Genomic DNA, 24812 nt, shown 5'->3' on the forward strand with positions numbered 1-24812 from the left:
CGGTATATGTGTAAAGACACATCCATGCATCCTCAGCTTGGTGACTCCCAGCTGGGGACTGGTGGTACGTAGCAAATTTCAGTTTTAGGAAGACCAATCTTTTTTTTTTTTAATATTTATTTATTTGATACATAGAGTTACAGACAGAGAGAGAGAGAGACAGAGAGAAAGGTCTTCCATCTGCTGGTTCACTCCCTAAATGGCCTCAACTGCCAGAGCTGGGCTGATTCGAAGCCAGGAGCCAGGCAGGTGCAAGGTCCCCCATGTGGGTGCAGGGGCCCAAGCACTTAGGCCATCTTCTACTGCTTTCACAGTCCACAGCAGGAGCTGGATTGCAAGTGGAGCAGCTGGGACTTGAACTGGTGCCCATAAGGGATGCTGGCACTGCAGGCAGAAGCTTAGCCTACTACACCACAGTGCCAGCCCCCAGGAAGGCCAGTCTTCATCATCAGATTCCTCCTAGAGTAACTAGTGAGCTGTGATTAGGCTTCTCATTCTAGATGGAATCTGTGGGACAGGAGAAGGTAAACAGGGGTCCAGCGTGTAACTGAACACCTGTTCTACCCTGGGGTGGGCACTGTTCCATGATATGGACATATAACTCCCAGGAGGTATTGTAGGGACATGGACTGTGGCATGGGTGTTGGTATCAGACAGACTTGGGTTCAGATGTAGGCACTGTAATGTGTCTGAGCTTCGCAGGCCAAATGTGAAGACTTGCAAGTAATAGTAGAAAGAATGCTTTTAGGAGAGGACCAACAAACAGTAGCTGTAACGACCGTGGCAATGTAAATGCTGCACTTACCAGTCTGAGACCTGCTTTCAAATACCGTATCCAATTTATTTTCACAGAACCCTGAGAAAGATAATATGAAACTCTTTTTGCAAATGCAAACTGAGGTCCAAACAACTAACTGTTCAAGGTCACACGATCAGGAAACAACAGAGGTAGGAGGACCGCCTGGGTCTTTTTTTTTGGTTCTGTCCCACTACCACTGCCCTGTAGAGCCCTTCAGTTAAGGAATAATTATATTTCATTTTGATAATAACAGCCAAGACTCTGGTCTGGAAACAGATGAAGAAAGCAACTCTGCTTAAAAAAAAATCCTCTTCAATGTCCTGCAGGGATACGGAGAGCAGCTTCCGCTTGTCCGTGTCAGGGTTCACTAGGTTAAGTACAGCACAGGGTGAGAGTAGGCAAAGGGGAAAGGAATTGGGACAAAGCCAGGGCCTCCAGGGAGCTTGCAGACAAGGAAGGTTGGCTCTCGTTAACTCAGAAACACAGAAGAAATGATCCCAGGAAAATGTGAGTGTTGGCTCTGGAGCTTGGCAGGTCAAGGATGGGCAGTGGTGTATGGTGAGGGCCTCATGCTGTTTCCTAACCCGGCTGGAAAAGGTGGAAGGGCAGGTGGATGTATGAAAGAGCAGCCCAGTAGAGTTCTTACAGCAGATGGGAACTAGTTGCCTCATCTTCGGGAGTGGCAGTCTTGTGTACATGACAGCCTGTGTCACATAGCACCCTCCTGGCTTGGCCCTTTGTTTCTGGAATGGTCCCTCAAAGACTTGGGGAAGTGTCTTGTTCTCCATTTTTCATTTTCTCTGATTTTAGGTTCCTGAAATGTTTACAAACAAACAAGGTTTTTCAGCTTTTCTGTTTGGAATTAACTTGATTGATGTTTTTCATCCCCAGAAATGTGAACCGAGAAGTCTGAAATAAATGTAGGTTAGTTACTTGGGCTGACATTACAAGCAGTTGGTTTACTCTGCGACATTTCAGTTGATCTTTCAAGTTTCCGCAAATGTTTGGAAGTGAGAAACGCTGCTCTTCGCATGGGATGAAAGGAAGCAGAAGAGAACCTCAATGTCAGGTTCGTGTTCAGAGGCGCTCAGTAACGTAACAATGGGGTTTGCAGAGCGGTTGCTGGAGGAAGAGATGGAAGGCAAGAAAATGGAAAATAGGATGGCCAAGGTCCCATGAACACACTCAGGCCACAGAAAGCTTAACAACAACAACAACAGAGTTTAGCTGTGGGAAGTTCCTTCAACCACAGACCTTAGAGTTGTGTTTGCTTTTACATCTGCCAAACAGATTCACAGTTCAAAGTGCCAAGATCTGCTTAAGAGCCCTTCCTCTGTTGCAGCCTATGAAATCCCCAGGATACTTGGGTCTCAAGGAAAACTGGATGGTTCAAGAACAAATGAGGGGGCCAGTGCTGTGGCGCAGTGGGTTAACGCCCTGGCCTGAAGCGCCGCCATCCCACATGGGCACCAATTCGAGTCCCAGCTGCTCCACTTCCTATCCAGCTCTCTGCTATGGCCTGGGAAAGCAGTAGAAGATGGCCCAAGTCCTTGGGCCCCTGCACCCACATGGGAGACCCAGAAGAAACTGTTGGCTCCTGGCTTCGGATTAGCACAGCTCTGGCTGTTGCGGCCAAATGGGGAGTGAACCAGTGCGTAGAAGACCTCTCTCTCTCTCTGCCTCTCCTTCTCTCTGAGTAACTCTGACTTTCAAATAAATAAATAAATAAATCTTAAAACAAAAACCAAACACACAAAAAAGAGCGAGTGGTGCAAGTACGAGCTGGACTTCTCCCACTTCTGCCTCATTGACAAGGACCCTGCCACCGCCTTTCTCGTGCTCCTGGAGCCCAGTGAGAAACCAGCTGCCTTGTTCTTCCTGGGCTGGCAGTGCAGAAATTCCACAGCCTGGTAGCTGATAAGCCGTGGAGGTTCATTTCTCACGGTCTGGAGCACAGGAAGATCAAGACATTGGCAGATTTGGTGTCAGATGCGGTCTGGGTTCCTGGTTCCCAGACCATGGCTTCTTGCTGTGCCCTTACCCGGTAGGAGTGGAGACGGGGCTCTGAATTCTCCTTAGCCAGGGAGCTAATCTCATTCCTGAGGGCTCCTCCCTCGTGACCTAATCACCAACCCAAAGCCCCAGCCCCGATAAATACCATCAATACCATCACATCTGGCCATAGGGACTGGGACGGGGAGAGAAACATTTAGGCAGAGACAGAGAGAGAGGTCTTCCGTCCATTGGTTCACTCCCTAAATGGCACAACGGCTGGAGATACGCTGATCCAAAGCCAGGAGCCAGGTGCTTTTTCCGTTCTCCCATGTGGGTGCAGGGGCCTAAGGACTTGGGCCACCATCCACTGCTTTCCCAGGCCATAGCAGTGAGCTGGATCAGAAGAGGAGCAGCTGGGACTAGAACCAGCACTCATATGGGATGCCAGTACTGCAGGTGGAGGATTAACCTACTGCGCCATGGTGCCAGCCACGCCAGTGCTTGCTTCTGCGAACTGGGGAAGATAGCAAACACCAGGACCAACCTGAGTGTGCCCCTGGAGTGGCTCAGCATGCAGGATTTGAATTGCAGAAAATTATTCTCTCTCTCTTTTAAAGGAAACCATCTCTGAAGTGAAATATTTTCAGTTTCCAGCACTTGGTTCTACGTAGACTCAGAATTTTCCTGCCATTACTTTACAAAGGCAGCATTGAGTCCTGGGTTTTATAAATGGCACATGTTACTGAAATGTGCTCAGAGTAGAAAAAACTTTGAGGGCTGGGTGTTCGTGTGCAGAGATCTGTAAGACAGTGTGGGAACGATGGCAGACTCATCACATGGTTTCTGATGGCTGTATTTCTTCTTAAACTTACTAAATATGTGAAAAGACACATAGTGTGTGTTTTTGCTATCACTTCCCTTTAGAATTACAGTTAGATGGTCAAAACTGTGACCAGTTGGTTGGGTGCCACATAACCACTTTTCGGTCAGAGATGGGCTGCCCATACAGAGCGGCTATGCCACATAGCTGAGGTGTGCAGTCGGCTAAGCCATCCCTCCATGGAGTTCACACAACAGACAAAATCGCCTACTGGCACACTTCCCAGAAAACCTCCTGGTCGCTGAGCAACACGTGAGTGCATACCCTCAGGTCTCCCTTTTCCCAGACACCTTTTCATTCTCTGTGCTCATTTTCTACCTTGCCATTGCTGGGGGGTGGGGAGCTGTCAGTTGTTGGGGGTCTTGTATCAAGCTGGAAAGAAGACTGACTGGATGGGAGTATGGAGACTTGGTGTTTAAACCTGGGACCTGCCAGCTGCTAGCTGGTGACTCTGGGCTAGTTTTCTCATCACCTGAACAGAAGGGGTAATAATATTGCAACTATATCTTCACGCACTGTGGTGAGATTCAGATAAAAAAACCAGATCTGAAAGTGCTTGGAAAATGTTAAGAGCTGAGTAGGTGTAGGACTGTGCCTCCTGCTTCGTGAGCAGGGTGAGCTCCCGTCTATGTGGATGACAGGTTATAATTAGTGGGTAAATAAATGAGTTCCTAAATGTTCTGATTGCCTTTGGGGGATAACACAGCAGTATCGTTAAGGTCAATCTACACAGTTCAACTAGAGAAGACACATAGAGAAAAGAACGGAGGTTTGGAGCTGGCATTGTGGCATAGTGGGTAAAGCTGCTGCCTGGGATGCTGGCATCACAGATGAGTGCCCGTTTGTGTGTCCTGGCTGTTCCACTTCCCAGCCAGCTCCCTGCTAATGTGCCTGGGAAAGCAGAGGAGGATGGCCCAAGTGCTTGGACCCCTGCATCCACGTAGGAAACCCGGAAGAAGTTCCCTGCTCCTGGCTTTGGCCTGGCCCAGCCCTGGCCATTGTGACCACCTGAGGAATGAACCAGAGGATGGAAGATCTCTCTCTCGCTCTCTCTCACTTTCAAATAAATACATCTTTAAAACACACACACACACACACACACTGAGGTTTCTAGTTTCAGGGAAAATAACCAGAAGTTTTCTCAAGAGTCAGAGAGATCACGAGGCAGAGATGTGGAGATTGTGAGTTAACAAGAAAAAGTTTTTTCAGGTGGTTGGAGCGCTTGGGTCATCAGGGGTACGGAGAAAGACCCATGTGGTCGGTGAACTGTGGCCAAAATCAAACGTCCCAGGGCACGGAGAGCCGTGCCTCTCGAGTCACATTCACTCCTTTCTTAGATAGGACCTGATTTTTGAGCTGTTCAGGCTCAGAAAACGACACCCCAGATATGCCACTTTACCTTTCAAACTGAGAGCGAGGGCAGGGCAGGACTTTCTGAGGTTCCCGTGTCTGCCAGAAGACTGGGGCCTGCCAGAGAGGAACACGGTCGCCTTCAAATCTCCTTACTTCTGCTTCATAAGCCAAAAATTAAACTCACACCACGGAGGGGGCTGAAAACCAGACCCCACACGCAGAGCCCAGAGGACTCTTTGTCGCAGGCTTTGTCTGTCACACAGCTCATCTGCTCCTCTCAAAGTCCTTTCCCACCCCTCTTCAGTCGCAATGGCCCCACCCCTCTCCCCTAGACAGAGCATATAAGCCCCCCTCCCCACACTCACACACCTGGGGGTCCATGAGGCTCCTACTCTGCCTGGGCACACGGGGGCCTTAATACACTGTATGCCTTTTCTCCTTGAGCTCTCTGGTCTGTTTGTGGCAGCAAACCCAATTACCGGTTCTTCCGCGGGGAAGTCTGAACCAGTAGAGAGTTTAAGGATGTGCCACGAGGTAGGAGAAAGAGCCCTGAACTTAGGGCAGAATTCCGCTTTCAGATCTGTTGTGTCACTTATGATGTGTGTGACACTTGCTTGTCGAGAGGAGCCAGGATGCCTGCTAGGCTTGGAATCTCAACTTGTGAAGGTAAGTGTCTTGACAGGGAGAGAAGGTAGCTTTTCCGTGTTAAAGCGGTTTGGTTCTAAGACTATTTTTCATCTCTCATGCTTGATACAAACCGAGTTCTACAGCAAGGAAGAAGGCCCTTCTAAGACTGCTTTGAGAATCTGAAAGCAGGGCAGAGCAGAGCGAGGGAAGAGATTAGCCCCAAAGCTGTAGACATTAGCGGGTGCCCCAGCCTTTTCGCAGTAAGAGCAGGTGCCACAGGTAAGCGCCCCAGCTGGGACTGTGGCAGGACTGGGGGTGGGAATCTGGGGGTGTTCATCTGTCCCCAGGCAAACTCTGGCTTTGTCTGTCCGGAGAGTGATTGGTGAGTTATTTCCAGACAGGAGAGCCTAAATTTGGGGGTGGGAGTAAACCCTGGCGCCAGGTGACTCCTGAATTCGGGTTCCCAGGTTGGAGAAAGAAACTGGAGTTTAACGCCGGGGTGTGATGGGAGGTCTGCGATGCCCAAAGCTTCCAGAAAACACCGCTTGGGCACTTAGCTCCACCGTGCGCCTTGGGAAGTCCCTCTCGGGGCCTCTCCTATTTCAGTTCTCTTTTCCCTGCCCGCAGGCCCCCAACCAAGCGCCCAGCACCCTCCTCCGACCCGGCTTGGCACCGGGCCGGGGTCAGCGCCGCTCCGGGGGCTGGGCCTGGGTCACGGTCATCTGACCGAGCCTCCCCGGAGCGGCGGCCCTGAGGGGCTGGGCCACGGGCACGCAGCGGGGCACGCAGCGCACGGGCGGACGCTGGGCACTGCCGCCCTGCTGCACGGCGGCTCCTCCGCAGCCCGGAAGGAGAGGGCGCCGCCGCGCGGGCATCGCGCTTGGCCCACAGCTCTGTCCCCGGCGGGCGGGCCGGCTCCGCGGGTTCCCCAGGTACGTCGGGGCCGCCGGCGCGCCTCTGCACCCATCCCGTTCGCAGCCCGGGGAGCCGAGACCCGGACACGCACTGGGGCGGCGGGGTCCCGGGGACGCCGGCGCGTGCCCTCCGGGGAGCGGGGCGGGCGCGGCGCAAATGCGCGCTCACCCATCCCCGGCGGCGGGGCCCGGTTCTCTCGGCCGCCGTGGGGCCGAGCGCCCTCCCGGCCTGGCTGGGCTGCGGGGTTTGCTCCAGCTCCTCCGGCCGACCCCCCCCCCCCCCGGGTGGCCCAGGTGGGCGGTGGCCCGGTCCTGCACAGGATTTGTCCGGAGCGGAGTTGGGTCACCGCGGCTCCCAGGTGGGACGGGCTCAGGACTTGGGGGGGGGGGGTTCTTTGCACACCCCCGCCGCGTTCCTTCCTTCTTAACGCGTCTGAGGGAGGGCTCTGCCTGGGAAGCAGCTGAGAACTTTTTTAAAGAGTCCAACTCCTGAAGTCATAGTGGTCTCAAATTCCCCTTCTAACTTCTCCAACGTCTATAGACGAGAACTATGTGTTTAGAACTTAGAGGCAAGCCAAGGAAGTGTTTTTCCTGTTTCAAAGAAGAGAGTTTTCCGGGTGCAAACAACAGCCTGCTGAGATTTTTTTTTTTTCCACTTGAGAGAGAAAGAGAAAGAAAGAGAAAGAGAAATTGATTCCACCGGTTGGTTCCCGCCCCAAATGCCCACACGCTGAGAGCACTGAACCTCATCCGGGTCTCCTCATGGATGGCAGGGAGCCAACTACTTGAGCCAGCTACATCTGCTACTTCCCCAGGTGCACAATGGCAGGAAGCTGGATCAGAAACAGAGCCAGCACTCAAACCCAGGCACTCTGATATGGGACTGCAGGTGTCACAGCCATCATTTTTTTTTTTTTTTTAGAGAGATTTATTTATTTGAAAGGCAGAGCAGAGAGGGGGAAGGAGAGAGAGAGAAAGAGAGAGAGAGAGAACTCCCATCTGCTGATTCACTCCCCAAATAGTCGTGAAGGTGGGAGCCTGGACTCCATTCTGGTCTCCCATTTGGGTACAGGGGCCTAGCATCTCTGGGCATCGTTGGCTGCTGTCCCAGGTGCACTTGCAGGTAGCTGAATCAAAAGTGGAGCAGCCAGGACTTGAACCAACACTCTTATGGGATGCTGGTGTTGCCAGTGGCAGCTTAACCCTGTGCGCCATAACCATTGTCTTAAGAGCTGCCCCAGATGTGCACCCCTATTGAGGTGATACAAATCTTAATGAAAGTCTTGGCTCTGTTACTAAGACCTTTACCAAAAAGGAACTGGTACATAGCGTGGCTGGACCGTAAAGGAAAGGAAAAGAAAACAAACAAACAGAAAAACATCATGACTATGGGAAAATGATTTATTCACTATTACTTTAGGTTTTTCCTGTTTCAAGCAAAGAATGTTTACTTGTTTTAAAGCTTTTACAAAAATTACCAATAGTTAACAGTATGTTTTGGAAGTTTCTGAGCTATCAGTTAATTTTGTTGTAACTGTTTTATTTATAAATAAGCTATCAGAAGAAAAACTAATGATAAAAGTCATCTGAAAAATGTGAAAAAAGGCAAGGTGTGGGGGCATGCAGCATAGAAGCTAAGGTGCCTGTGTCCCACATTGCAGTGCCTAGGTTTGCTTTCCAGCCCTGGCTTCCAACCCCAGCTTCCTGCTAATGCAGACCCTGGGAGGCAGTGGGATGGCTCAAGTGACTGGGTTCCTGCCACCCATAGGGGGATCTGGATGGAGTTCCCAGTTCCTGGCTTTGGCCCTGGCACAGCCTGGGCATTTGGAGAGTGAACCAGTGGATGGGAGCTTTTTCTATAAATTCCTGGACACATAAAACCAGCCACAATTGAATCATAAAGAAATGGAAAATTTGAATGGATCAATAATGAGTGATGAGATTGAATCAGTAATAAAAAGATTCCCATCAAAGAAGAGCCTAGGGCCAAATGGCTTCACTACTGCATTCTACCAAACATTTAAAAGAAGAGCTAATGCCAATTCTTTCTAAACTATTCCAAAAAATTGAAGAGGAGAGAATTCTTCTATAAGGTAGCAACACCCTGATACAAAAGTCCGACAGAAACCCAACAAAAAAAGAGGAAATCTACTATCCTTGATGATCAACATGGATGCATAAACCCTCAACAGAATACTAGCAAACTGAATTCAACGTCACATTAAGAAGATGACTTATGGGATGGGTGTTTAGCAGTTATGAAACTAGTTCGAGGGGCCAGCAGGTGGCGCAGTGGGTTAACCTGCTGCCTGCAACACAGGCATCCCATAGTTAGAATGCCGGTGTCCTGCAACCCAGTGCCTTTGTGCAATTCCTGGTTCCAGCTCCTGACTACAGCTTTCTGCTAATGCAGGCCTTAGGAGGGGGCAGGGATGCCTCAAGTAAATTGGAATTCTGCCACCCAAGTGAGAACCAGAATTGAGTTCCAGGCTCCTGGTTTCAATCCTGGCACAGCCCTGGCTGTTGTGGCCATTTGGGGAATGAACCAAATGGAAGTAGTCTATCTCTCAAATAAATAAATACTTAATTAAAATTTTCTTTTTTAAAAGATTTATTTAGTTGAGAGGCGCAGAGAGAGAGAGAGAGAGAGAGACAGAGAGAGAGACAGAGAGAGACCTTCCAGCTCCTCAAATGATCACAATGACCGGAGCTGGGCCCAAGGACCTGGGCCATCTTCCACTGCATTTCCAGGCCATTAGCAGAGAGCTGTATTGGAAGAGGAGCAGCCATGACTCCAACTGGGATGCTAGCCCACAGGGGATGCCAGTGTTGCAGGCAGAGGCTTAACCTACTATGCCATACCACTGGCCCAAAATTAAAATAAAACTTCAACACATGAACCTTTGGGGAACACTGAAACCATATTTGAACCATAGCACTACCTGGCACAGCCTAGGCATAAGTGACCTACAGATTCAGTGTAACCCCTTCCCCCCATCAAAATCCCAGTGGTGTTCCTTACAGAAATAGAGAAGAGGACCTTAAAATTTATGTGGAACTTAAAAAGAACCCCAGAAGTCAAAGCAATCTAGAGAGAGAGAAGAAAAAGCTGGAGGCTTCGTGATAGACTCTACAGAGCTATAGTGACCAAAGCAGTATGTCAGTGTCATAGAAATAGACACATAGATCAATAGCAGAATAGAGAACACAAATCCGTACACTTACAGCAAACTACTTGCACACAAAGGCACCAAGAACACATCATGGAGGGATAGTGCTTTAGTAAGTGCTGTGAAAACTGCATATCCACTTAGAGAAGAATGTACGAAGACCCTTATTTAATGCCATCTATAAAAATGAACTCCAAGTGGATTAAAGGCTTAAATGTTAAAAACCAAAACTGAAAAGGCTGCCTGCAAGAAAGCATAGGGAAATGCTCCATATTTTGGATAAGAACGCAGAGCACAGACAGGTGGGGTCCCATGAAAGTGAACACATTCTGCAGAAGCTGATCTCCCAGAACAGGAGAGTGGAACAGTGATGACTAGAGGCTGGGAGGAACCAGAACACAGCAGCAAAGCAGGATCAGCCCCACTGCTGTGCAGCACATGGGGTGAACACAGCTTCTGGTAACCTACACAAGAGAGGAGTTTGTGGGCTCCCAGCAAAAAGAAATGATGAATGATTAAGGGCACGGAATGCTAATTACCCTGACTTGGTCAATAGCTATTGTATATGTGCATTGAATGACCACACTGCACACCATAAATGTGTGTCCATTAAAAAAAATAAAATAAAAAGGGGCCAGCACTGTGGCGTAGTGGGTAAAGCTACCACCTGCAGCGCCTGCATCCCATATGGGCACACGTTCAAGTCCTGGCTGCTCCACTTCCGATCTAGCTCTCTGCTATGACCTGAGAAAGTAGTAGAAGATGGCCCAAGTCCTTGGGCCCCTGAACCTGCATAGGAGACCTGGAAGAAGCTCCTGGCTCCTGGCTTTGGATCAGCACAGCTCTGACTGTTACAGCCAATTGGGGAGTGAACCAGTGGATGGAAGATCTCTCTCTCTCTCTCTCTGCTCTCTCCTCTCTCTGTATAACTCTGACTTTCAAATAAATAAATAAATCTTTCAGATAAATAAATAAATAAAATTTCTACAGAACAAAGGAAACAACCTATAGAATGGGAGAAATATTTTCAAACAATGCATCTGACAAAGGGTTAATATTCAGAATATATGAGGGTGCTTCAAAAAGTTTGTGGAAAAAGAGAATTCAAAAGATAAGCTTATTTTGGTGCAAAAAAATCTTTGAAATCAAAGCATAGGTTTTCATGATATGCATTATTCATGAACTTTTTGAAGACCCCTAATATAAGGAACTCAGTAGCAAAAAAAAAAAAATAGACAAAGATATGAATAATACTGCTTAAAAGGGGTCATAAAAATAGTCAACAGGTGTTTGAAAAAAATGCTCCATGTCACGAATTATCAGAGAAATGCTAATCAAAACCACAGTGAGATATCATTCCTATATAGAATGGCTGTTATCAAAATAGATAACAAATAAATGCTGGTGTGGGTGTGGAGAAATCAGAACCCTTATACAGTGTTGTTGGGAATGTGAATTGGTCCAGCTGTTATGGAAAACAGTTAAAGACAGAACTGTCATATGATCTGGCAATCCCACTACTGGGTTTTTATCCAAAGGAAATAAAATCGGTATGTTGAAGAGACATCTACACTGCAGTATTATTAACGATATCCAGGATATGGAATTCACCCAAGTGTCCAACGACAGATGATTGGATGAAGAAAATGTCACACACACAAACACACACACACACACACACACACGATGGAATGTTATTTAGCAGCAAAAGAGAATGAAGTCCTGTTATTTGCAGCAGATGGATGAACCTGGAGAACATTAGATTAAGTGAAATAAGCCAGGCAGAGAAAGACAAACAGCACATCACGTCACTCGGCTGTGGAATTTGAAGAAGCTGATCTCGTGAAGTACAGAGAAGAATGGTGGTTACGGGGAGATGGGTCCATGGTGGGTACAGAACTGGGGTTATGGAGCAGGCATGTTCTGGGGTTCTGTGCCTCGCAGGGTGACTGTGGTTAACCATATTACATTGTGTGTTTCAAAGTAGCTATAAGAGAGGATTTTGAATGTTCTCCCCACAAAGAAATAAATATTGAGGTGACAGACGTGCTTAATACCTTGACTTGATCATTACACAATGGATACGTGAATCAGCGCTCACACTTTATCCCATAAATATGTACAGTTATTGTGTATCGGCAAATAAAAAAGTGTGAATAATATTCTTGACTTACTGGACCTATGCAGAGCACTGTTTTCTGCAGCGGCTGAAGCCACAGAACATACTGGAACTCTGTGTGCTGGGCCAAGGAACCAACTGCGGCACATTTGAAAGGATTTGAGTCTTACAGAGTAGATTTTCTGGCTGTAATAGAATTAAAGGAGAAAACAACAAGGACAAACCTCTATATTTGTAAATTAGTGTATTCCTAAGAGAATTAGAAAATAACTTGAACACAAATGAAAAAATGACATATGAAAACTTGTCAAATGCAGCTGAGCTGGAGTTTAGATAACAATTTATAACCTTAAATGCATGCATTGGAATTGAAGAATAACTGAAGATTAATGAACAGGCATCCACTTCAGGAAACTAGAAAAAGAACAGTAAAATAAATCCAGAGAAGACAGAAGGGAGGGGATGGTAATATAAATAGAAATTCAAGGAGTAGACAATAGAGGTTTTGTAAAATCAAAAGTAGGGTTTTGAAAGTACTAAAAATTACAAGCATCTGGCAAGACAAGAGAAACGCAGGCACAAATAACTGTTCTGAAGAATAAAAGGCTCCACTTTTGTTAAAATATATAAATTAGGAGGCCATTAGCCTCCATGTAATCAGTTCCTATGTAACAAATTGCCACCTAACTTAGTACATAGGAGTATTTTTCTTGTAACAAATAGATGAGTTTCAGTCAATGAAAACCAGCAAAGCAGAAGCAGGTGGTTAGCTTAGTGGTTAAGGTGCCGCTGTCTCCTGTGGAAGTGCTTGGGTTCAATTCTGCTCTCTGGCTCCTGATGCCACCTTTCTCCCAGTGCACACGCTGGGAGGCAGAGCTGATAGCTCAGATAGTTGGGTTGCTCCCACCCACGTGGGGGACCTAGACTGTAATCCTGGCTCCTGGCTTTGGCCTTGGCCTAGCCCCAGGTGTTGGTGGCATTTGAGGACTGAACCAGCATACAGAACCTCTGTCTGTCTGAGGCCTGCTCCCCTCTGCCTCTCAAATAACAAAGTGATAAAGTTAAAGGTTCCACGCTTTAGCCAGAGGCTGCCAGATCAGCCCGTTCCCGAATAAGGCAAATGCCACACTATGCCATCTCCAGAGAGAGCTGACGCCTCGCCGTGGCCAATCAGGTGACTTCTCACCTTCGCTTTTGTTTTCGGCCTCTGAAAGCTCACTCTCCATACTACTGGATGGAGGGTTCTAGACTCCTTTGAACTTTGGTTCTGGGTGTTGTCTCCTTCATGAATTGCTGTTTGCTTAAATAAACTGTCAAATGTAAGTTGTACAAACACTTTTCTAAAGGTTTAATTATTTATTTGAGATGCAGAGTTAAAGAGAGACAGAAAGGTCTTCCATCTGCTGGTTCACTCCCCAAATGGCTGATTCGAAGCCAGGAGCTTCTTCCAGCTCTCTCATGTGGGTGCAGGGGCCCAAGCACTTGGCCCATCTTCTACTGATTTCCCAGGCCACAGCAGAGAGCTGGATCGGAAGAGGAGCAGCTGGGACTTGAACCGGCAACCATATGGGATGCCAGCACTACAGGTGGCGCTTTACCTGCTATGCCACAGTGCCGGCCTCTGTCTAAAAGTTTTAACACATTAACTCCCATAGAAATGAAAATAAGAAGATATTATAAGTGTGCAAGTACATTTGAAAATTTAGAAGATAAATTTCCTGAAAAACTTACAAAAATTAACAAAGGAAAAAGAACGTTGGAATAGTTCTTTTCTTTTTAAAAATATTTATTTATTTGAAAGGCAGAGTTGCAGAGAGAAGGAGAGACAGAGAGAGAATGAGGTTTTCCATCAGCTGGTTCACTTCTCAAATGGCTGCAATGACCAGGGCTGGACCAGACTGAAGCCAGGTGCCTGGAACTCCATCTGGGTTTCCCATGTGAGTGCCAAAGCCCAAGCCATCTTTCGCTGCTTTCCCAGGCACATTAGCAGGGAGCTGGATAGGAAGTGGAGCAGCCAGGACTTGAACTGGTGCTCAGATAGGATGCCAGCATTGCAGGTGGCAGCTTAACTCACTGTACCACAATGCCAGTCCTGGAATAGTTCTGTACGTGTACAGTAAATTTATTTCACAGAAACAAACATGCCAAAGCAACAAAAACTGGAGGCCCAGATGGTGGCTGGTTAATTCTAACAGATTGGAGTATTAGGAGAAAGGAAATTGATAGGGCAAATTAATTTCTAAATATAGATGCAAAAATTAGGACAAACTAGTAGTGAGTCAAACCTAGCAATGAATAAAAAGGATAATACATCCAGCTAATTTGGATTTTATTTTTTAAAAGGTGAGATTGTCTTAACATTGTGAAGTCAATCAATGTAATCACCACTATTTATTAACAGAGAAAGGCAGATATTCATGTTATTGTCTTGGTAGATTCAGGAAGAAAAAAATTTGATAAAATGGAACATTCAGCCATCAAGACAATGAAATAAAGATGCTGTGTAAGAAAAAACGAGGGGCTGGCATGGTGGTGCATTGGGTTAGGCTCTGCCTCTGACAGTGGCATCCCACTCATAAGTACCAACTGGAGTCCTGGCTGCTCTGTGTCTGATCCAGCTCCCCTGATGCACCTGGGAAAGCAGCAGAGGGTGGCCCAAATACTTGGGTTCCTACAACTCTAACGGGAGACTCAGTTGGAGTTCTCGCCTCCTGGCTTTGGCCTGGCCCAGCTCTGGCCATTGCTGCCATTTGGGGAGTGAACCAGCAGATAAAAGATCTCTCTTTCCTGCCTTTTCTCTCCGCCCCTCTTTCTCCCCCTCACTCCCAGACCATCTCTCTGTCACTCTGCCTTTTAAACAAACAAATAAACCTTAAAAAAAGAAAAAAAATCATCATTATATTTGGATGATGTGATTGGATTCATAGAAAATGTAGTATCCTATAGTATCTGCAAACTCTTACTAAGTTAGTTTAATAGTATTGCTCCATGCATGGTCAAATGTAAAATTTAATTGAATTTTTCCATATAGGTGTGTGTCACATATGAATATGCATGTAATACTGAGTTCAATGTTTCAGAAACATCTAATACTTAGGAATAAATATCACAAACTATGCTCAAGATCTCTATGCAAAAACCTTAAAATATTACTGCAGTAACAAAGACTTAAATGAGATCTGTCATACTCATGGAACTGAAGATTTGGTGCCATAGTGATGTTAATAGTTCCCAAACCAATCTGTTTGGGGACCAATCTATAGATTCAATGCACTACCTATTGAAATCTCAACAGGTAGTGTTTTTGAAAGTGACAAATTGACTTTGCCATTTATAAAAATACTCAAAGGGCCAAGCATAACCAAGCCATACTTGAAGAAAGACAAGGAGGAAGTACTTGCAGTCCTGAATACCAGGTTGTATTATTTACTTAGTAGAGTGTGTTACTGGTAGTGAGGATAGACAAATAGACATTGGATCTGGATACCAAACACTCATACCAGACTCCCTCCTGTAAAGGTATGTGACTATTGACAAAGATATTATTGTTGTTGATTGTTTCCCGAATGACCTGTTAGAAAATGTTGTTAACTGAATTTTCATACTGGAAAAAAAAAAAAAGAATCCTGTCTACTCCCTCAAATATTAACCTCAGGTAAATTGTAGACCTCAGCAAAAGACAAAGCAAGGAGGATTTAGAAAATAATAGGGAGAATATTGTTAACGATAATGTAAGATTTTTAAATAACTCATTGGAATCATTATTAAAGAAAATATTAAAAACACTATCAAAAGTGCTACACTGTGAATGATGGTATGCCTGGAAAATTCCTGTTGAGTCTTAATGCCCGATGTGATGGTCTTATTGTGAAGTGTGGCCTCTGGGGGGTATGAGGTCACGAAGGCAGAGTTCACAGGTGACCTTAACATACCATATAGGACGGTGTGAGACTGAAGGCAGCACTCTTATCCAGCTCCACCGTGTGAGGATACAGCAGCCAGGCGCTGTTTGGCAGCAGGAGAGCAGCCTCTCCAGACGCCGATGCCAGTGCTTTGGTGGGGCTTCCCAGCCTCCAGGGCCTTGAGGGAGAAACATCTACCCTTTACAGGTGACCTGCTCAGGTATTTTGTTACAGCAGCACCAATGGACTAAGACGCAAAGGCTCCACTCAGAAGGCACAAAGGCAGAGCAGAGAGAGGCGGAACCTTCTGGAAGTGATGGAGATGCTTGAGATGTGGGTTGTGACGACGGCACCGGAAGTGCACCTGTATGTCGAGACTCACCAGGTTGTTTGCTGTAATCGTGGACTAGACTTTTGTACATCAGTTATAACCCAACAAAGCAGGGGAACAGTGACATTCCAGAATAGATATGCATGGCCCACTTATCTAAGAACAGAGAGGAAGGCAGGCAAAGCAGTAGCGTTGGTGTGGGCGTTAATTAAATTCCCAAACCAAACACACTTAGGCTTCGATTCTGTATGTTTTCATTATCTGTGGCTGTAAATTATATAACCTAGGTCTTTGTAATTGTTCAGATTCTGTGACTGTGCGAAATCAGTTCTACCTAGAGCAAGTTTTGTTCTTCGGGCTAAGTATTTCAGAAACTGTGGCAGAGTTAGTGCATTGCACAAATGCAGACAAAAGCAAGCAGAAGCAAGGAATAAAGGAGAGGGATGGGCTACACGGCCCAGAAGGAGTGCAGGGAGGAAACTGCTGGATGCATGGTTGTGGTTCAGGCAGCTGTCCAGGCCTGAACAGTCCATCCAGGCTCAAACACTTCTCTGCAGGGAGAGGAGCTTCTGGTGTTCAGAGCAAACCACCTTGCTCTGCCTGGAGCACCCTTCCCTTTTCCTGCCAGCCTGTTGTAGGTATGAGCCATGGCTGATGAGCCAGAGCCTTTTTTTCCTTTGGGCAAGAGACTGTGCTGTTCCTGGGGCCTCACTCAGCGCATAGTGTGCATGGAGAGCTGTGGTGTGGTCCTGGGAGAGCTCCGTGAGTCAAAAGGATACTGGCGCAGGACAGAGGTGAGCTTACCTGTAACGAGGGCTGAGCGCAGGAAAAGGTGATTGAAAACCCTTATGGTGAAGCCTGGCCCAGTTCCTCTGCGGCTTGCCATTCATTCCCACATCCAGTCACTCCTTCTTTCCACCTGTCTGTTGAGTCCTGCTCTGAGCTCCCAGTTGGTTGTGTTTCTAAATCCCTGCATGACAAGCAGATGCCCATGTTAGTGGTGCAAGATGTGTGTGTGTGTGTGCTTATGCACGCCTTTGAAAACATTTCTCAAGAATCTAAGAGAACGCTGCTACTCACCATTGCTCATTTGGATGTCTTTTACTTGTAGGTTGGATCCCTGGACAATGCCACCTGCGTTGTGGACGGTGTGGGCCTTGGGGGCTATAGTCAGCCTCCCCACGGAAGGGGCTCCTGACCTGCCCTCTCTGTCTTGTGACCCTGCCGGCATCTGCGATGGGCGCTCCAGATCCTTCCAATCCATCCCCTCGGGGCTCATGGCAACGGTGAAAAGCCTTGACCTGTCCAACAACGAGATCACCTATATCAGAGACAGTGACTTGCACAGGTGTGTGCACCTCAGGGCTCTGATGCTGATGTCCAATGGAATCGACACGATAGATGAAGATTCTTTCTCTTCCCTGGGCAGCCTCGAGCACCTGGACTTATCCAATAACCACCTATCTCATTTATCCGCCGCCTGGTTCAGGCCTCTCTCGTCCCTGAAATTCTTAAACTTGCTGGAAAACCCTTACAGAACCCTTGGGGAGACATCTCTGTTTTCTCACCTCCCACATTTGCGAATCCTGAAAGTAGGAAGCCTTTATGCCTTTGCGAATATTCGGAGGATGGATTTTGCCGGAGTCCGCTCTCTCGAGGAACTTGAGATTGATGGGTCAAACCTGCAGAGCTACGAGCCACGGGGCTTGGGATCCATCCCCAACGTGAGCCGCCTGGTTCTCCACCTGAGGCAGCCCACCTTGCTGCTCAAGCTCTTCCCAGACCTTTTAAGTTCTGTGGAGTGTCTGGAGCTGAGAGAGACTGATCTGGAAGATTTCCGTTTTTCGGGGCTGTCTGTCACCGAACCGAATCCACGGATTACCAGATTTATCTTTAGAAGTGTGAAAATCACCGATGAGAGTTGTAATGAAATACTCAAACTTCTGGCTTATGTGCCTGAGTTACTGGACTTAGAGTTTGATGACTGCACCCTTAATGGAGTTGGTGATTTTGAAGTACCAGACCGAGACCTAAGTCAAGATCTGGGTAAAGTCGAAACGTTAACAATACGGAGGTTGCACATCCCCAAGTTCTACTTATTTTACGATCTGAGTACAATCTATTCACTCTCAGAAAGGGTGAAGAGGGTCACAGTGGAAAACAGTAAGGTTTTTTTGGTTCCTTGTTCATTCTCACAACATTTAAAATCATTAGAATACTTAGATCTCAGTGAAAATCTGATGGTGGAAGAATATTTGAAAAATTCAGCCTGCGAGAAGGCCTGGCCCTCTCTGCAGACGTTAATTTTAAGGCAAAATCATTTGACATCATTAGAAAAAACCGGAGAGACCCTGCTGACGCTGAAAAACCTGACCGACCTTGACATCAGTAAGAATACTTTCCACGCCATGCCTGACACGTGTCAGTGGCCGGAAAGGTTGAGACGGCTGAACCTGTCCAGCACACGGATACACAGTTTGACGTACTGCATCCCACAGACCCTGGAAATCCTAGACGTTAGCAATAACAATCTCAACGTGTTTTCTTTGACTCTGCCCAGACTCAAAGAACTTTATATTTCCAGAAATATGTTAAAGACCCTCCCAGGTGCCTCCTTGTTACCTATGCTACTGGTCATGAAAATCAGCAGGAATTCGATAAACACTTTTTCGAAGGAGCAGCTCGAATCCTTTCAGAAGGTGACGGCCTTGGAAGCCGGAGGGAACAACTTCATCTGCTCCTGCGACTTCCTGTCTTTGACTCAGGAGCAGCCCGCGCTGACCAGGGTCCTGCCGGACTGGCCAGAGAGCTACCTGTGTGACTCCCCATCCCATGTGCGTGGCCAGCAGGTGCAGGACGCGCGCCTGTCGGTGTCCGAGTGCCACAGGGCAGCGGTGGTGTCTGGCGTGTGCTGTGCCCTCCTCCTGCTGACGCTGCTCGCCGTGGTCCTGTGCCGCCATTTCCACGGGCTGTGGTACCTGAAGATGACGTGGGCCTGGCTGCAGGCCAAGAGGAAGCCGAGGAAAGCGGCCTGCAGGGACGTGTCTTATGATGCGTTCGTGTCCTACAGCGAGCACGACTCCTACTGGGTGGAGAACCTGCTGGTGCAGGAGCTGGAGAACTCCGACCCCCCGTTCAGGCTGTGTCTGCACAAGCGGGACTTTGTGCCCGGCAAGTGGATCATTGACAACATCATCGACTGCATCGAGAAGAGCCGCAAGACCGTCTTCGTGCTCTCGCAGAACTTCGTCAAGAGCGAGTGGTGCAAGTACGAGCTGGACTTCTCCCACTTCCGCCTCTTTGATGAGAACAACGACGCCGCCATTCTGGTGCTCCTGGAGCCCATTGAGAAAAAGGCCATCCCCCAGCGCTTCTGCAAGCTGCGCAAGATCATGAACACCAGGACCTACCTGGAGTGGCCCACGGAGGAGGCTGAGCACGCCGGGTTCTGGGGGAACTTGAGGGCCGCCATAAAGTCCTAGGTTCCTGCCTGAAGGCCAGTCTTGGCCTATCTGCGGTCTTTAGGTGCCTTGTTTCAATGTTTATTCTGACGATAACCACACGAATGTATTTTTCATTTGAGGACCTGTTTACTACAACTACTACAACTGTTTTATGAAAACTCACCAGGTTAGGAAAAATGGCTTTGGGGGTAGTATCGTTATAGGACAGTCACGGTCTAAGTCCGTTATTGGTATCTGGATCATCTGCAGCCTATGGCTTAGATCTTTAGGACAGAATGCAAATGAACTGAAGACTTCAAAAGACCGTGTCAGGTCAGTCAGCTTTCTGCGAAAGAGGGTGCTCTTCCCCACGTCTCTGTGCAACTGGTCTCAAGAGCACCAAGGGGAAACGTTTGAGGCGCTCAGCCAAACTGGCTGTCATCCTGGGGAGTAAGAACTGTGTGTCCCATTAACCTTGATAGGAGACGGAGTACCAGAGGGTGTTACTGTCACGTGAACTGGGTCTGTCTGGCTACTTGATGGGTTTTCCCAGCAGCAGGCACTTGAGAGAGGGCACACAACACAAGGAACACTAAATTGTGTTTTCCCATGAGAACAAAACTGTTAGAACAAATGGAATACTCAGTTTGGGAGACTTTGAAAAAAGCTTCCACATGCTGTTTCAGGTTCTGTAGCTCTTAGCACCTGTTCAGTTCTACTTGGTGTCTAATCACCAAGGCTCTCAACTTCTGGTTACTTCCCGTGGTGTCTTGTTGCTGTTTTGCTTTTTTCTTCATTGGAAAAAAAAATTTCTAATTCTAAAAAAAAATCTTCCTTTTTCCCCCCTTTGGAAAATTAAAAATAAATACATGTGAGCTAAACAGATTTTAAATAACTATATACCTGGAGATTCCTCACAATGTCTCAAAAATAGTTTGATACACAGTAATTGGAAGATAGAAGCTACTACCATGAGTAAATTTTTGTGATCAAGATTTAATACTACATTAAATTTATGTGTTACTTTTTGCTAAGAGCTGGTCAGTGGTACCGTGCACCTGTCTCCTTACTCTGGAAACCATATTCCAGAGGGAGAAAACCTGCTTTGATTTCTTCTCAGCCAAAATTGGGTTTCTGTGGCTAAGTGGGCTCTGGGGTCAGAAAGACCTGGGTCAGTAGATGGGTAACCTTGGCCATGCCACTGGACCTGATCCTACATGTTTTCTGCCATTAAAATAGGGGTGATAGTCTCTCTATCCTTGGGAACTGAGGGTTTGAAATTCAGGAATAGAAACAAACCACAGAGCATAACATCCCTGGTCTTCTTCCCCTCTGGCGGTTAGTGGGGGGGGGGGGGGTAAAAGCTCCAAGCCCCAGAGAACAGGGACCACAAGTACCTGTTTCCCTTACACATTATTGCTGGTACAATGGTTATTTTTCTGTTATTATTTATTGCTGGTTTTCAATAATTGATTTTCCCTTACATATTAGTGCTGGTAAATTTTTTTTTCTGTTACTATTATTTTCCAATAAGTGGTTTTCCCTTTAGGTATTATTGTTTGTAAATGGTTATTGTTCTGTCACGGGTACAGGCAGGCATATAAGAAACCCTGCTCTTTGAAGAGAAATACCCAGAGAAATAAGTTCATTAAGTGCATAATAGGCTCCAGGCCGTGTCGCTCATACCAACTGCTTGGAAGGTGAGAGGGTGAGACAGTGGCAGCCTACGGAAAGAGGGACACGTTGTCAATAAGGCCCCGTGGGACTGTCACAGAAACCCAGCACAACAGGGGGATTTCTGTTTTCTTCTGTGCTTCCCACAGTGGGCACCACATTGATTTTCAAGAGAGCCAGATGGTGGCCAGCTTTGCGGCGCAGTGTGTTAAGCCACCATCTGCAATGCTTGTGTCCCATATTGGAGCTCCATTTTGAATCCTGGCTGCTCTGCTTCTGATCCAGCTCCTTGTTAATGCACCTGGGGAAGTAGCAGAGGATGACCCAAGTGCCTGGGCCCCTGCCACCTACGTGGGAGACCCCGTCGGAGTTCTAGACTCCTGGCTTCGGTCTGGGCAAACCCTGGCCATTGCAGGTACTTGGGGAGTGAACTAGCAAGTGAAAAATCTCTCTTTCCTCACCCCCATAATTGCCTTTTAAATAAATAAATAAATAAATTTTTTAAAAAGAGAGAGAACACCAGATCAATTCAACATTGGTTTGATCTAAATATTTAATTTCAAGACTTTAAACAGCAACACAGATAGCTTCATAATTGATAGTTTTAAAATAATCTTTAAAAATCAGGTGCATTTTTCTCATTTTGAATGTTAGGTATATTCACTGAGGAAGTGTCAGAAAAAAGGTAACAGCATATAAGAGAAAATAAGAATGGGGTCTTCTCCCCTGACCTTGGGATGACCTTTGGTAGCTTTGTAATAACGTACGTAGCTCCCCTGTCTCTTCTCGGTGCATATGTGCATCGTTCTTTGCCAAATCGGGATTAGAGTGTGAAGACTTCAGTTGTAGAAAGAAAATGGCAACTTGATTTTTTTTTTCTGAGGTTGTGTAGTGATTATTGACACTTCTGAGCTCTGAGGGTCGCCTTGACTTCTGGCTTATAAATGCCGGCTTCCTTGCCCAGAGTTCTAAAGGTCATAAACTCTACCTCCGTGTAGCTCTCCTTACCAAGCAGGGGGCAAGTGCATCAGAGGGCGATTTAAGGGACTCTTTTTTTTTTTCCAAAAGAAAACTAATTTTCATTTAGTGCTTTATCCAAATACAAAATCTTTTATTTATAAGTGGACTGTAAGTTTAGGATCTTGCTTTATCTCTGTAGTCCCATGAACATGCCTAGCATGTAAGAATTGCATTGTGGAACTATTTGCTGCAGAGAGAAATGAAGCAGAATTACATCTAGAAATCCGAATGCTAGGGCAGCTACAATGCTGAAGCACTGGGCAGTGTGCAGGAGGGAAGTTGCCAACACGGTGAAATCTTGTGTGTGTTATGTGGACAATGGCATTTTGAATAGCTCAGATACACTGCCGATACACGGACAGGGAAAATCAGTGTGTTTCCTCTCTACTTCCTGCAAGTGTAGTGGCTTCTAGTGTTTCCGAATAGATACGTGGTGTTCTCTATATGCTGTTGGCTATTTAACAAACGACTGGGAGCTTAAAATGAATGAATTTGAGGTCCAGCATAGCATTCTTGGGTTAATTCTTTCTGGTTGTCTTTCTTATTCCGTTAAATTGGTCTCTCCTGCCAGATAAACTTATTCTTTCAACAAATATTTATTGGGTGCTGTGCTGGGTATGGCTTTAATGGGGGATATATTGGGGAACATGACCGATAAAATCCCTTGCCTTCACGGAGCAGAAGACAAACCTACAATACATTTGACAGGATTTCAAATACTGGTAAGTCTCACGGAGAAAATAAGAGCAGAGCAGTGCATAGAATATGTCTGTCCTTGTGTGTAGGGGAATGTGTGCATGCACTCGCGTGGGCGTGGACTGACTGGCACGAAAGGAAGGAGGGCGTCTCTCCACGTCAGTGTGTTCCTTGGGTGGGTTTTAGTGCAGCTGGCAGCCCCAGGAAGCCCAGAGTTGCCAGGGCCCATCAAGTAGGCGTGACAGCTGGGCTTTGGGAGTAAGCTCTTCTCTGTTCAGAAGGGTTTTGTGGTATAAAAGCTGCACCTAGAGCAGAAAAGACCTTAACCCTAAACCAAGGTTTTTTTTAATTTTTTTTTTTTGACAGAGTTACAGACAGTGAGAGAGAGAGAGAGAGAGAGACAGAGAGAAAGGTCTTCCTTCCGTTGGTTCACCCCCCAAATGGCCGCCATGGCCGGAGCTATGCCAATCCGAAGCCAGGAGCCAGGTGTTTCTTCCTGGTCTCCCATGGGGTGCAGGGCCCAAGCACTTGGGCCATCCTCCACTGCCTTCCCGGGCCACAGCAGAGAGCTGGACTGAAAGAAGAGCAACCAGCACTAGAACCCAGAGCCCAAAGGGATGCCAGCGCTGTAGGTGGAGGATTAACCAAGTGAGCTACAGTGCCAGCCCCCTAAACAAAAGTTTTTAAAATAATTAATTAATCTGAAAGGCAGAGAGACAGAGTTCTTCCATTTGCTGGTTCACTATCCAAATGGCTGCAATGGCCAGGGCTGGGCCAGGAGCCAGGAGCTTCATCTGGGTCTCCCACATGGGTGGCAGGGGCCCAAGGACTTGGGCCATCCTCCGCTGCTTTCCCAGACCATTAGCAGGGACTTGGATGGGAAGTGCAGCAGCCAGGACTCGAACTGGCACCCATATGAGATGCTGTCAGGTGGCTTTACCTGCCATGCCACAATGCTGGTCCCAAACCATAGGTTACTTAACAACGCTCCCTACTGTGAGGGTGTTGGATTAAGGAGCAGGTAGCAGTTTTAACTAAATTCTGTGTGTATTTTGCAAACCTCTGAAACCTTTTACAGATGAGATCGTTATTGGTCATATTGGAGGCAGAATGGCCAAAAACGGGTGTAACAAATGTATCACAGGCGTGGTTAGAAAGCGATTGTAGCGGGAAAGATGGAGAAAGCACACTTTATTGAGTTCTTTCCACACAGATTGCTTCAAGTATGATACCAGATCTTAATTTTCCAAACTCCTGAGGGATTCTAAAATTAAAAAAAGAACATCAATATTAAATACAAGACCAAAGGTTTAGAAATCTTCAACCATGCGAGGCATTGCTTCAGCCCGAGTGTGCTGCACTATTCCAGCCCCAGAGAATAGTTAATGCCTTGAACTATTCCTATCACTACAGGTTGCCAGGCCACTAAATAACGAAGCCAGTCCAGGATTTGTCCATACAGAAAATGTGTGCGCTCCCAGCTAAGGCTCAGTTAAGGAGGTTGTTCTGTGTACAGCCAAGTAGCAAGATAGCATCAGTCCCATTTGCAAATGTAGTAAGCAGTGCAATAAATGGGCATTTCTTTTGTTGTCAATTCTGTGTGCGAATTAGAAGTCCCCTATGTGATTTTCATGGCATTATTACCATTGCTATTTACACCACACCCACTCTCTGAAAATAAATTGAAATTGTTTATAAAATAAATAGAATAAAAGGCAAGGGTATATGCTCGGAGAAGGAGGAAGTGGGGAGCGACTATGGGAAAACCAAGGACAGCAGAAGCTGCTGAAAGGGGACAAAAGCTTCGTTCTGGGCTCTCCTGCAGTCGGCACATCACAGAGGGCTCACTGATGACACTAGGGCATCACCTAAGACACAAGCTTTTCTGG

General features: G+C 46.8%; 2 protein-coding genes and 1 long non-coding RNA gene across 5 annotated transcripts in view; 1 reads left to right on the forward strand and 2 right to left on the reverse strand.

Moving 5' to 3' along the window:
• Positions 1 to 940: 940 nt before the first annotated feature.
• LOC127483245 (uncharacterized) lies at positions 941 to 17068 on the reverse strand. The gene is made up of 3 exons (XR_007909344.2): positions 16895 to 17068; positions 11913 to 12043; positions 941 to 1613 (listed from the first exon to the last, which is right to left on the reverse strand). It is a non-coding gene; the product is annotated as an uncharacterized lncRNA (long non-coding RNA).
• Positions 5603 to 20433, forward strand: TLR2 (toll like receptor 2). 2 transcript variants are annotated; one of them, XM_051819283.2, is made up of 2 exons: positions 5603 to 5693; positions 17202 to 20433. In XM_051819283.2, the coding sequence occupies exon 2, from the start codon at positions 17218 to 17220 to the stop codon at positions 19570 to 19572; it is 2355 nt and encodes a 784-aa protein (XP_051675243.2). In that variant the 5' UTR covers positions 5603 to 5693; positions 17202 to 17217; the 3' UTR covers positions 19573 to 20433.
• The window catches only part of RNF175 (ring finger protein 175), a 53597-nt gene continuing 47554 nt past the window's right edge, over positions 18770 to 24812 (reverse strand). For both annotated transcript variants that reach the window (XM_008267301.4, XM_002716894.5), the window contains one exon: positions 18770 to 24404. In XM_008267301.4, coding sequence (XP_008265523.2) covers positions 24284 to 24404 — 121 coding nt within the window. In that variant the 3' untranslated portion in view covers positions 18770 to 24283. The remainder of the gene's footprint in view (positions 24405 to 24812) is intronic.

This window comes from Oryctolagus cuniculus, chromosome 8, assembly GCF_964237555.1.
Source record: "Oryctolagus cuniculus chromosome 8, mOryCun1.1, whole genome shotgun sequence".
NCBI classification, from domain to species: domain Eukaryota; kingdom Metazoa; phylum Chordata; class Mammalia; order Lagomorpha; family Leporidae; genus Oryctolagus; species Oryctolagus cuniculus.

What these genes read in the sequence shown, in the direction of transcription:
- TLR2 (XM_051819283.2), top strand. Translation starts at nt 17,218, where the DNA reads ATGCCACCTGCGTTGTGGACGGTGTGGGCCTTGGGGGCTATAGTCAGC.